The sequence below is a fragment of the Eumetopias jubatus genome, unplaced genomic scaffold (genome assembly GCF_037043125.1).
Source record: "Eumetopias jubatus isolate StellerSeaLion01/CBP00866 unplaced genomic scaffold, mEumJub1_p1.0 scaffold_3, whole genome shotgun sequence".
NCBI classification, from domain to species: domain Eukaryota; kingdom Metazoa; phylum Chordata; class Mammalia; order Carnivora; family Otariidae; genus Eumetopias; species Eumetopias jubatus.
This window is the reverse complement of record NW_028274809.1, coordinates 114403186-114416994: the sequence shown is the minus strand read 5'-3', so window position 1 is coordinate 114416994 and position 13809 is coordinate 114403186. Positions and strand designations below refer to the sequence as shown.

Here is a 13809-nt window from a genome sequence, read left to right as displayed (position 1 = left end):
TTGATAAGTGGCAATGTCTTAAAGTTTCTTAACAGTGTGGAATCTGAAACCAACTAGTGAAGTTTTCATACTTTATTACATTAAGATTCATTGATCTGTGAATGAATCTTTACCTTTGTATGGTTTGGTAACATTGTGCTTTAGTCAATTAAAAAATACATAGATTTGGAAAATACCGATTCACTGAACTTCTGGATGTTGACATTTTATTTTAAAAGTTGAGACTTTAGAAAGCTGTCAGACTGACAGTGGTGGATACAGTTTTCAAAGATACTAATTTTCACTTGAAGGCTCAGATTTTCTCAGCAACAAATACTGTCATTTTTCTTGAAGTGATTTTTTTCTTGATTTATTTTCAAGAAAATGTCAATAACCAGTTTGTCAGTTATTCTTTCAAGTAAAAATGGTATTTCATGAAAAAGCGTAGTTCAGCTTGCAGTATAACTATTTTACAAGCACTTTTCCACTTTTCCTTCAGACAACCATTGTACTTTGGTATGAAACAGAGGTGGTTTATGTATGCTTCCCTGCTTATGCATGTTTCTCTGTTTATCACAAAGAATATTAAGATGTATTCAAAAGCTTAAATTTAGTAAGATTAATAATTTTTACTATTTCATCATGGACATCTATTATATAATACATCATTTTACTGGCCTTTGTCCTTAATTCTTAGGAGAAAGACTAAATCTTTGGAATTTCCCAAGTATTGGGATTGTGTTTTCTATTACCCCTTTGGATCACTCTTGAATCTGGGCTAAGACTTACATGAGATGACTGAGGCTGAGGGAGGGTCACCACAAAGACCAACCATGTGATTATAGAGTGTTGGAGGTTTTAGCCAGCCCAACCTCAAGGGAGGAGAGGGAGGCTGGAGATTGAGTTCAGTCACATGCAGTGAGGCGCCAATAAAAACTCTATAGACACCACGGGGCATCTGGGTGGCTCAGGCGTTAAGCATCTGCCTTCGGCTCAGGTCACAATCCCGGGGTCCTGGGATCAAGCCCCGCATTGGGCTCCCTGCTCGGTGGGAAGCCTGCTTCTCCCTCTCCCACTCCCCCTGCTTGTGTTCCCTCTCTCCCTGTGTGTGTCTCTCTCTGTCAAATAAATAAATAAAAATCTTAAAAAAAAAAAATCTATAGACACCAAAGCTCAGTGCAGCCTCCTGGTTGTTGTACTCATCAATATGCCAGGTAGGTATTGCTACCTGATTCCATAAAAAGTAGGCACAGAAGCTCTGCATTTGGGGCCTTCTAGACCTTACCCTTCTTTGTCTCTTCATTTGTTCGGTCCAGATTTGAATCCTTAATATTAAAACTATGGTTGGAAATATAGAGCTCTCCTAAGTTCTGTGAGTCATTCTAGCAAATTATTAAACCTGAAGGGGGCCTTAGGAACCTCCCAGATTTATAGCTAGTTGGCCAGAAGTATGGGTGGCATCTGAAGTGACTGGCAGTCTTGTTGGGGATTATGCCTTTTAAACCTGTGGGGTCTGATCCTAATTCCAGGTTAGTGTCAGAATTGTATTCACCTGTTGGTGTTGATCTAACAACCATAAGTGCAGGTGACACTTTTTCTTTTCTGCAAGTATGTGATAGTAAAGAAATAAGATTCGGTTCTACTGCCAGCAGTTTTACCCATCACTGCTTTTGCACCATTATTGTAAATGCCAACACAGTGAAAAATGCAAATAATCTTAGTATTGTCATAGAAATAGTTTGGCCTCACAGATCCCTGTTTATTTCTTTTTCTAATACAGTGTTGAATAGAAATGGTAAAAGTATAAAGCCTTGCCTTGTTTTTGACCTGGAGTGAGGGTAGGACAACATTTGACATTTCATCATCATTAGCTCTTGTCAAATATAATTATCTTTTTTATGTTTATGTAATCATTTAATAGTTTGTTATTTGAAGTTGTTTCTAGTCTTTGCAATTATAAAGAGGTTTTTCACAAATATCTCTGCAAGGTGGCACACTTCTCTTACTTTCTTGAGAAAAGTTTCTATAGGTGGAATTGCTAGGTCAAAGTGTCAACATACTAAAAAAAACAGTGTCAACATATTTTTTTTTTATTTTATGTATTTATTTTAGAGCATGCGTGTACATGCATATGTGAGGAGGAAGAGGGAAAGGGAGAGGAGAGAATCCCAAGCAGACTCTGCGCTAAGTGCAGAGCTGGACTTGGAGCTTGATCCCATGAGCCCGAGATCATGACCTGAGCCGAAACCAAGAATGGAGGCCCAACCGACTGAGCCACCCGGACACCCCAATGTGTCAACATATTTTTAAAACTTTTGATGATCAATGCAAAATTGCCCCACCAAAAAATGGTATTACTTTCTTTACAGCATAAATTTTTCCATATTGCAAGTTTGGGGATAGGAGTGTTACTTAATGTTTGCTAAACTGGTCATTGAAAGGTGGTGTCATCTTAATTTAATTTACACATCACTGAACTTTTAAAAAACTTGCAAACTTTTTGTTCATGTTTGTCATCCATTTATTACTATGTACATCTTTTATTTATTGAATAATTAAATCTGAGAAATCGTGTCATAAAAACTTGTGATCTCTATAATGAAAGATGTGTAAACTTAAAAGTAATTGAAGGTATTGAAGACTTGAAATGATATCCGTTGAAAATTGTCCTTTTGGGGACGCCTGGGTGGCTCAGTCAGTTTTGAGTGTCAGCCTTTGGCTCTGGTCATGATCCCAGGGTTCTGGGATTGAGTCCCACATCAGACTCCTTGCTCAGTGGGGAGCCTGCTTCTCCCTCTGCCTGCTGTTCTCTCTCTGGCAAATAAATAAAATCTTTAAAAAAAAAAAAAAAAGGAAGAAAAAGAAAATTGTCCTTTTGGATCTGTTTCTTTTACTATTTTACCTATATTTTGTTTTATAATTCTTAAATTTTAGATTTAAGCAGATTTAAGAATTGTAAAACAATAATGTCTATTTGTGAAAAACCTCTTTACAATTGCAAAGACTAGAAACAACTTCAAATAACAAACTATTAAGTGATTATATAAACATAAAAAAGATAATTATATTTGACAAGAGCTAATAATGATGAAATGTCAAATGTCCTACCCTCACTCCAGGTCAAAAACAAGGCAAGGCTTTATACTTTTACCATTTCTATTCAACACTGTATTAGAAAAAAAAATATTTGTGTAAGCATGACTTCCATCTTATGTACACATAAACTCTTTAGTTAAAACCAGAAACCTTGCCTTGTATTTCTTTAATGTTTGCTTTGACCATTTTTCACCTTCCGGAAAAAGTTGATGAAGTTGTGTATTTATTGGCAAATGTGATTTTCTTCTTCTTTTTTTTTTTTTAAGATTTTATTTATTTATTTGACAGAGAGTACAAGCAGGGGAGCGGGAGGGAGAGGGACAAGCAAGCTCTCACCGAGCAGAGAGCCCAATGTGCGGCTTGATCCCAGAACCCTGGGATCATGAAGCTGAGCCGAAGGCAGACACTTAACAGACTGAGCCATCCAGGCACCCCAGAGCATAGCATGGGGAGGCACCTGGGTGGCTCAGTCTCTTGGGCATCTGACTCTTGATCTCAGCTCAGGTCTTAATCTCAGGGTCAAGAGTTCAAACCCTGCATTGGGTTCCATGCTGGGTATGGAGCCTACTTTAAAAATATAAATAAATAAATAAATAAAAGCATAGCATAGATACTATAAAAAAGCATACTGTAGTTAGATGCTATACTATCATTTCACTCAAATTGTGTACATAACTGAAACTTGCAAATTTATTTGGAAGTAGTTTCGATTATTCTTGCCTTGTCGACTTTATCTCATTAATTCATAAGTGTATTTTACATTTCTATATTTTCTCATAATGTGAAGTATCAATAATTTTAAACTAACAGAAAAAGCACAAAATATCTCACTTGACACTCATTCATCTAAATGGAGACGTTCTTGACTACCTACGTTTAAACTATTTTGTTTGATACATGGCAACAAATTTTGTTATTTATGAAGTATGCATGAATTTACAACATTCCTGAGTTCCCTAAAATTCTATCTTTGGGGACAAAAGTTACAGAACTGTACCTTTAAATAATAATAACACTTAGTATGGAATTCTAAAAAGAATGTTTACCAAGTTATCAGGTGAAAAGTGATGCTGAAGATATGTTTGAAACTTTCTTAAATGTTAAGTCAGCTGTCAAAAGGACAGTCTGTCGTTGTTGCTATTTTTCTCTAACTTCAATGTAGCATAGTAAAAGTCTAATTTTAGTATTGGCCCTAGGTTTTGTTTTTGCTTCTTTTTGCATTAGTAAAACTAAATTCTACCAGACTTATAGAAGAAGATGGCACCAATTTTATTATTATTATTTTGTTACCTAGAGTGTCTTACTTTAGTTTCTAAGATTTTTTTATTTATTTGTCAGAGAGAGAGCAGGCAGGGGAAGAAGCAGGCTCCCCACTGAGCAGAGAGCCCGATGTGGGACTCGATCCCAAGACCCTGAGATCGTGACCTGAGCTGAAGGCAGACATTTAACAGACTGAGCCACCCAGGTGTACCTTTAGTTTAGTACCTTTAGTATTTTATAGTTCCTATGTGCTTTCTACTTCTATAAGTAGAAGGATTTCCAAAAAAGAAAAAAGAGCAAGATAAAGATTTCTGGAGTTGAGTTACAAATAAATCTAGGGCTTATAGGTTCAAATTTCATCATACAGAATTATGGCTCTGCATAAAATACACATAAAACTTTGCATTTCGTCCTATAAAAATAGGATTATGTCCATTAGAATGGACCTTTGAGTCATTTAATCCTTTCATTAACGTTTAGTGTTGACTTTTTCAGCAAAAGATCTTTCTACTCATCACAAATCTTTTATAAACAGCAAAAAACTCATCACAGAAAAAATACCTTTATGTAGAAATTGCTCTTGCATCTGTTTTATTTTTATTGCGTTATAGTCATTTCTGGTTATTCTGATTCTACGACGTTCTATTTCTGATAATAAAAGACTAGGTAATTCCAATCCCTCTTGCAGAAAGTAATTGGGGAGGAGGGGCAAAATGTATAAAATATGCATTGAAAGCATCACAGAGCTGTAAATACAGTGGGAAAATGAAGGTCCTAAGTTCTAAGAGAAGGAGCTTCAGAGAAGTAATCTGTTATTTGAAGCCTCTTTTCTCTTATGGGTGTGCAGTTCTAGAAAAAAAAAAAACTGCAGAGAAAGGCTGTACGAACTTTCAACAGATTCACAGGGGTCCACAAAGAGGGATACTGGTAGAAAAAACAAACCAAACCCCCGAAAAACACACTCTTCCAACCTCTGGCTTGGGATGCTGACATCCAGAGCCTCGATTTTTTTTTTTTTCTTTCTTTCAGTTTTTCATGTAAACACAATAAAAACCAAGCAGGAACATGAGGAGACAAGGCCGTATCACAGAAAATCAAGAGGAAAATAGACAATAGAAGTGAACCTAACAAGGGATCCAGATAATAGGATTATCAGATGCAGATTTTAAGGAACTATATTTTTTAACTGCAGGGTTGGGCATAGCCGAAGAATATAAGCGAACTGGAAGAAATAAGAAAAATCCAGGTTGAATCATAGAGAGTAACAGGGTAGAAAACCAGAAAATAATGTAAGATACCTATGACAGTTGACAAAAAGCACATGTATTTAATGTCCCAGAAGGAGGAGGAAAGAAATGAGACAGAAGAGGTGCAACTGAGAATTTTCTAAAATGGAGAAAAAACACTAACCTACAAATTCAAGAACATTTACAAACCCCATGCAGGATAAATACCTTAAGAAACCATTAAAAGACATGTACACAGATCATCAAAATTTGTAACAATCCAAATGTCCATCAACAGTAGGATGGATAAATAGTTCTAGCCACACAGTGGAGTACTACTGCATGTGATGTGAATGAACCTTACAGACAAGATGTTGAGTTAAGGAAATCAGCCACAAAATTGTACATACTGTATGATTTTATGTGTGTGAATTTCAAAATAAGAGAAAACTAATCTTTGAAGTCAGAATAGGGATGGCTTACAGGAAAGGAAGGAAATTATCGATTGAGAAAAGATGAAGGCTTCTGGGATATTGGACTTTTTCTGTTTATGTGGGGGGGTGGTCATGCAAATATTCATTGTAAAAAATTTAATTGAGCGGCGTGCCTGGGTATTCAGTCGGTTGAGAAATAAAACAGTTGTGCTGTTAACAAAGGAAACATTTGTTTTATTTATGTATGCACCAAGCTAATGTGAAAAAGAAATTTCAGAATCTTGGGGCACCTGGCTGGCTTAATTGGAAGAGCATGCAACTCTTTTTTTTTTTTAAGATTTTATTTATTTATTTGAGAGAGAGAGAATGAGAGAGAGCACGAAAGGGAAGAGGGTCAGAGGGAGAAGCGGGCTCCCTGTGTGGGACTCCATCCCAGGACTACAGGATCATGACCTGAGCCAAAGGCAGTCGCTTAACCAACTGAGCCACCCAGGGCGCCCGAAGAGCATGCAACTCTTAATCTCAGGGTCGTGAGTTAGAACCCCATGTTAGGTGTAGATATTTAAAAATAAAATCTTCAGGGGCGCCTGGTGGCTCAGTCGTTAAGTGTCTGCCTTTGGCTCAGGTCATGATTCCAGGGTCCTGGGATTGAGCCCCTCATTGGGCTCCCTGCTCCTCAGGAAGTCTGCTTCTCTCTCTCCCACTCCCCCCTGCTTGTGTTCCCTCTCTCGCTGTGTCTCTCTGTCAAATAAATAAATAAAATCTTTAAAAAAAAATTTCAGAATCTAATTATTGTCCTAAGCATATAGTTGATATCTCACATTCCATAATTATATAAACATGCTATCTTTATGGATAAGTCCACAAAATTTAGAAGCCCAGTATTTTTGTTCAGGGTTTTTATTTCTCCCATATTTTTTTAAAGATTTTATTTATTTATTTTTAGAGAGAGAACACGTGCAAATGGGGGGGTGGGGCAGAGGGAGATAGAATCTTTTTTTTTTTGGTTTTATTTATTTGAGAGAGAGAATGGGAGAGGGAGAGAGAGAGTGAGCATGAGAGGGGGGAGAGTCAGAGGGAGAAGCAGACTCCCTGCTGAGCAGGGAGCCTGATGCGGGACTCGGTCCCGGGACTCCAAGATCATGACATGAGCCGAAGGCAGTCACTTAACCAACTGAGCTCCCCAGGCATCCTTATTTCTCCTATATTAATGGTAATGACAAATCTTATAATTGTTGCTATTTTTTGTTTCTGTTGTTTATTAAATCTAGTGTGGCATCTAGATGGTATTTTAAAAAGTGGTCCCAGAATGCAACCTGTTTATTCTATAGATGAATATGTAATTTTTGTTTTCTTTGAAATGGTTCAGAAGTAGGAAAACTGAGCAGTAATGAAACTTCTGAGTACTAAGTGATAAAAAACTTATCATGATATATTCCATATTTGTCAGCATGTCATCCTGTGGAATGAAAGAATTGCTTTTGTTATTCTGTTTTATTTTTGCTTGTAAGATAGAGGTATCTTGGGCACCTGGGTGGCTCAGTAGGTTAAGTATCTGCCTTTGGCTCAGGTTATGGTCCCAGGGTCCTGAGATCAAGTCCTGCATGGGGCTCCCTGCTCAGCAGGGAGTCTGCTTCTCCCTCTGCCCCGCCCCCAACTCGTGCATGCACTCGCTCTCTCGCAAAAATAAATAAGTAAAATATTTTTTAAAAAAGGTATCTTGAAATAGGACAAAGAAAATTAGAAACAGTAGGTAGGAATTTAGAAATGAAAATATAGTCGTCAGTATTAATACTGTGAGAGGCCTTTGGGGTTGTGATAGGTGGAGGCGGCAATAGACCTCTTGCTAATGACAAAAGCTATTCTTTTTTAAGATTGATTTATTTATTTTAGAGAGTGAGTGCCTGGCTGGGGGGAGGGGAAGAGAGAGCGAACCTTTAAGCAAACTCCCCGCTGAGCTTGGAACCTGACCTGGGCCTGGATCCTACCACCCATGAGATCACGACCTGAGGTGAAATCAAGACGCTCAACCGACTGACCCACCCAGGCCCCCCCTACAAAAGCTGTTTTTGAAGATAGTGATAGAGTAATTCAGTACTCTGGGGCCGCAAAGCTTTCACCATCTTGCAAGAGTTAGAAATGTAGAACCTCAGGCCCCTCCCTAGACCTATTGATTTTGAATGAATGAATTTATATACATATATATATGTAAATGCATTTTTAAGTAATCTCTACACCCATGATGGAGCTCGAGTTCACAAGCCTGAGATCAAAAGTCACATGCTCTACCAACTGAGACAGTCAGGCACCCCTAGAATCTCTGTTTAAACAAGATTCCCAAGTGATCTCATGCATGTTAAAGTTTGAGAAACATTGTTACCTGTATATTTTGAAGCTAACAGTAATATATGATGGAGGAGTTCTGTGTGAAGTTAGGAAAGCTGAGTCTTCCCAGATTAACCCATCTCTTATATTAATGATTATGGAATAATACTTGGAAGGCTGGGAAGGAATTGTAGAAAGAGTTGCTTTAAAAAGTGGAATGGGGAGTGCCTGGGTGGCTCAGTTGGTTAAACGTCTGCCTTTGGCTGAGGTTATGATCCCAGGGTTCTGGGATTGAGCTTCAGGCTCCCTGCTCAATGGGGAGTCTTCTTTCTCTCCCTCTGCCCCCACCACTCCCACCCTCTGCTGGTGCTCGCTCTCTCAAATAAATTTTTTTTTAAAGATTTTATTTATTTGTTTGAGACAGAGAGAAAGAGAGAGAGTGCACATGAGGGGGGGAGGGTCAGAGGGAGAAGCAGACTCCCTGCCAAGCAGGGAGTCCGATGCGGGACTCAATCCAGGGACTCCAGGATCATGACCTGAGCCGAAGGCAGTCGCCCAACCAACTGAGCCACCCAGGCGCCCCTCAAATAAATAAAATCTTTAAAAAAAAAAAGTGTTTTGGAGTGGTGCCTGAGTGGTACCTTAGTTGGTAGAGCATGCAGCTCTTGGTCTTGGGGTCATGAGTTCAAGTCCCACGTTGGAGCTTACTTAAAATGTACAAATAAAAAGTATTTTGGGGGCACCTGGGTGGGTCAGTCAGTTAAGAGCCTGCCTTTGGCTCAGATCATGATCCCAGGGGCATCCAGTTCCCCCTGCTCAGCAGGGAGTCTGCTTCTCTCTCTGCCTGCTGCTTCCCCTGCTTGTGTGCTCGCTCTCTCTGTCAAATAAATAAAATCTTGGGGAAAAGATATTTTGGAGGAAAGTATACCGATGTTTTTTTTCTTTTAAGATTTTATTTATTTTAGAAATAGCACAAGTGGCAAGAGGAGCAGAGGGAGAGAGACAAGCAGACTCCATGCTGAGCACAGAGGTTGACTGGGGGCTTGATCCCACAACCCTGAGATCATGACCTAAGCTGAAATTGAGTCGGAGGCTTAGCTAACTGAGCCACTCAGGCACCCCCTGATAGTCTACATATTACTTGAAATACACAGAATACGTGGATTGATTGTTTAAAGGGAATAGATAGATATGATAAAGCAAAAATCATAAAATAGTATAGAATCTATTTTTGGGCATATGAGTGTTTGCTGTAAAATTCTTTGACTTTTATATGCTTTAAATTTTTCATAATAAAATATTAGGGAGGAAGATGAAAATGGGCATGATATACCAGATTGTATAGTTACCTTTGATTTGTGTATTTGCTTTACTTTATAATGTATTAATACTTTCCCTCTTTAAGAAGATAAAGTGGCGGGACACCTGGGTGGCTTAGTCGTTAAGCGTCTGCCTTCAGCTCAGGTCATGATTCCAGTGTCCTGGGATCGAGCCCCGCATCCGGGAAGCCTGCCTCTCCCTCTCCCACTCCCCCTGCTTGTGTTCCCTCTCTTGCTGTGTCTCTCTCTGTCAAATAAATAAAATTAAAAAAAAAATTTTTTTTTAAATAAAAAAATAAAAAAAAGATAAAGTGGCTAATATTTTTTTGCAAGTGCCCCATGTACCAAACATTGTGCTTTACTATATGCATTATCTCATTTAGTCTACCTATCTCTGATGAGTTAGGTATCGTTGCCAGTTTGTAGCTGGGAAAACCAACAAAACACAATTTAATATACTTGTATGATCTGGTAAGCTTAGGAGATGCATTTTGAACCTGGGGTTTCTGACTTAAGAGATGATGATTACCGCATTGCCTGATTCAAGGGTCACCATGTACATTTTTGGCACGATAGAGTATCGTTCACTGTGAATACAAAGTGGAGGGGCTCCTGGGTGGCTCAGTTGGTTAAGCATCCAATTCTTGATTTTGGTTCAGGTTATGATCTCAGGGTCAAGAGATCCAGTGTGTGTTGTTCACCCCCGCCCCCCAAATCAGGCTCCTCACTGGGCTTGGAGCATGCTTAAGATTCTTTCTCTCTAAAAAAAAAAAAAAAAAAAAAAACCAAAGTTGAGCATTTCCCTGGAATTGTGCAACAGGGCTACCTGGCCTTAACCACTTCCTTATAGGCTGTATCATTATTCTCTTAGACTTATGCAAAATGAAAATTTAACATTTTTTTAAAATTTATTTATTTGTCAGAGAGAGAAAGCATAGGGGAAGCAGCAGGCAGAGGGAGAAGCAGGCTCCCTGCTGAGCAAGGAGCCCGATGCAGGACTCGATCCCAGGACCCTGGGATCATGACCTGAGCTAAAGGCAGACGCTTAACCAACTGAGCCACCCAGGTGTCCCTTAACATATTTTTCTGATGTGAATTTTGAATGGTTCCATGACTTTTTCTTGTGTGTTTTGTTTTTAAGATTCTTGGATCTCCCAGTCAGCATCATTTCCCCGTAATCAGAAACAGCCAGGGGTGGATTCTTTATCACCAGTGGCCTCCCTTCCTAAACAGATTTTCCAGTCTTCAGTCCAACAGCAACTTACAAAACCAGCTAAAATCACTTGTGCACACTGCAAAAAACCTTTACAGAAGGGACAGACAGCTTATCAACGAAAAGGATCAGCTCACCTCTTTTGTTCTACCACCTGCCTTTCTTCCTTCTCTCATAAGCGCACTCCAAAGAAACGCAACGTAATAAGTAAAAAGTAAGCTGTAATTTTCAACATGCTTGAATACTGGCAATATAGATGTGTGTTGAATGTAATTGGAAAGCTGAATAGATTCATGGATACAGTTGTTGCAAAGGTATCTTTGAGGATTTGAGCTTGAGTTATCCTAGGGTGTATCAGAGCTATAGGTTCATTTGTACTGTCCTTATTTTTTTTTCTTTTTTTATTAACATATAATGTATTATTTGTTTCAGGGGTACAGGTCTGTGATTCATCAGTCTTACACAATTCACAGCACTCACCATAGCACATACCCTCTCCAGTATCCATCACCCAACCACCCCATCCCTCCCACGCCCCTCCACTCAGCAACCCTCAGTTTGTTTCCGGAGATTGAGTCTCTTATGGTTTGTCTCCCTCTCTGGTTTCGTCTTGTTTCATTTTTTTAAATTTTTTTATTGTTATGTTAATCACCATATATTACATAATTTGTTTTGGTGTAGTGTTCCATGATTCATTGTTTGTTTCATTTTTTCCTCTCTTCCCCTATGATCCTCTGCCTTGTTTCTCAAATTCCACATATCAGTGAGATCATATAATTGTCTTTCTCTGATTAACTGACTTCGCTTAGCATAATACCCTCTAGTTCCATCTACGTCGTTGCAAATGGCAAGATTTCATTTTTTTGATGGCTGCATAATATTCCTGTGTGTGTGTGTATGTGTGTACACCACATCTTCTTTATCCATTCATCTTGTACTGTCCTTATTCTTGGGGGGGAATGGAATGTAGATATAGAAATAAATTGACCCTCTCCCTGCCACTGTCTTCGCCTCATCCCTTCCCCAGCTTTTACCTTAGGTCTTCCAAGTTGCTGCCACCCTTTTTGAATGCTTCAAAAAGTCATAATAACTTGTGACAAAGTTCTTGTGCTATAAAATGTTTTTACCTCCACATCATCTCTTGCCATATTAATTAGGAACTCTTGACAATGAAACCAAAAAAGTGGGTTTTGTTAGATCCAAAAATCATAGTTGATTCCTAGGATTAAATCATGAAAAAAACAAAAATGTTGTTTATTGTTCATATATTTGACTTTTATTAGAATGCAATATTCTTAAATGCTGTCCGTCCCTTTTGTTTCAGAGATGTACCTACAAAAAGGGCTACTAATGTTCCTCAAGTTGAGTCAAGAGAATCCTCCCAAGAATTTTGTAGTACGTCTTTGCCTCCCTATGAAGACAACCAGAATCTTAGAAAAAGAATTAATAAATCGAGATGTATAATCTGTAGTAAACTAACAGAGGTCTGGACTTCCATATCTTATTTCAGTTTTATCTAGGTTAACAGGGATAATTTTAACTTTTCACTGTTATTATATGCTCTGCCATCTACATAATACGCATGTCCTGGATCTACACAGTGAAGTTAAAGGGAATGATAAGGATATGTTCGAACTAACTCTCTTAGGAACAGATACCCCATTTGCATGCTATGGAAAGTACACCGCTATTTCCATGAAATTAGTTGTACTCCTAAACAAAGCAGTAGTTCTCTGGTGAATTTTGTTCTTATTAGCCACTCTAAATAAAAGTGTAGGTTCAGGATGCGAAGGATGCAACCAATCCTGGTACAAGAATATGTAGAACAAGTGGAGTTAAGTGTGCTGATACCCTCACATTTCTTAAGTGGTATTGCCATCTTTCCAGTTGCTCAAAGAAGAAACATTCATACAGGAAGTCTTCACTTAACACAGTTCTTGGTGACTGAATTTGGTGTTTCCCAGAGCCTTGCAAATTGAGGATACAATTTTATCTCAGTTACCACAAAACTGAGCAAAGCAAGAACCACCTTACTTATGTATATACAGACACCATCCTGAATATGGTAATATTATTCTTTTAGCCCCTTCCATAAATTTTCTAGGGCAATGAAGAAATTCCCAAACCATTTCTTTTAAGCAGGTCATATCAAAGTCTTCAAAACCAGTTCATTTCCTCTAGTTCTTAAGTGTCTCTGGGGAAGTTATTACTGATTTTATAAGTTTTTTGTTCTATGAATCAATGAATAAAATCAAAGAATGATTTTATAAAGAAATCAGAGATAAAAACGTAAGAGTAACAAAATGTGCTTATTAGTCTTTTCCCTGAATATTTCTTCCACGGAGAAATTACTAGAGGTTGGTTTTGGGGGTGGGGGTTTGTTTTTTTGTTTTGTGGGTTTTTTTTTTTAACCATCTCATCACTTACTGTGCTAATCTGACTCATTTATTTAATAAATTCTGGCTTTTTTAGATTCGCCATGAAGTCAGCGTTAATAATGTAATACATAAACTGTGCAGTAACCAGTGCTTTAATAAGTACAGGTTGGCCAATGGACTAATAATGAATTGCTGTGAACAGTGTGGAGAGTACTTGCCCAATAAAAGTGCTGGAAACAATGTCCTGATCATTGAAGGTCAGCAGACAAGATTTTGCTGCCAAGGTTGTGTTAATGAATATAAACAGGTAATTCTTTTCAATGCGTTTTAAATGATCAAGTATACAATAGCTTCTCCCTGTTAGCTTACAATAACCAGATTTATCTTAAAATCTCATTTAGTTCCGTTTTTGTCAATCTGTCATTGAGCTGTCCCATCTCAAATGAGTATTGAAATCAGTTGGTTATTCTAAGCTAGTTTTCCTTCCTCTTCTATTTTTTAGAATGGTGTAGAGAATAGGTATTAACTTTTCTTAAATGTTTGGTAGAATTCATCTGTGAACTCATCCTGGACTTTTGT

The 13809-nt window shown here is 38.1% G+C and overlaps 1 protein-coding gene across 2 annotated transcripts in view; it reads left to right on the top strand.

The window, feature by feature from the left end:
• Positions 1–13809, top strand: part of ZMYM5 (zinc finger MYM-type containing 5) — a 36622-nt gene that overhangs the window by 12591 nt on the left and 10222 nt on the right. For both annotated transcript variants that reach the window (XM_088021779.1, XM_028106965.2), the window contains exons 6-8: positions 10781–11066; positions 12177–12336; positions 13325–13537. In XM_088021779.1, coding sequence (XP_087877905.1) covers positions 10781–11066; positions 12177–12336; positions 13325–13537 — 659 coding nt within the window. The remainder of the gene's footprint in view (positions 1–10780; positions 11067–12176; positions 12337–13324; positions 13538–13809) is intronic.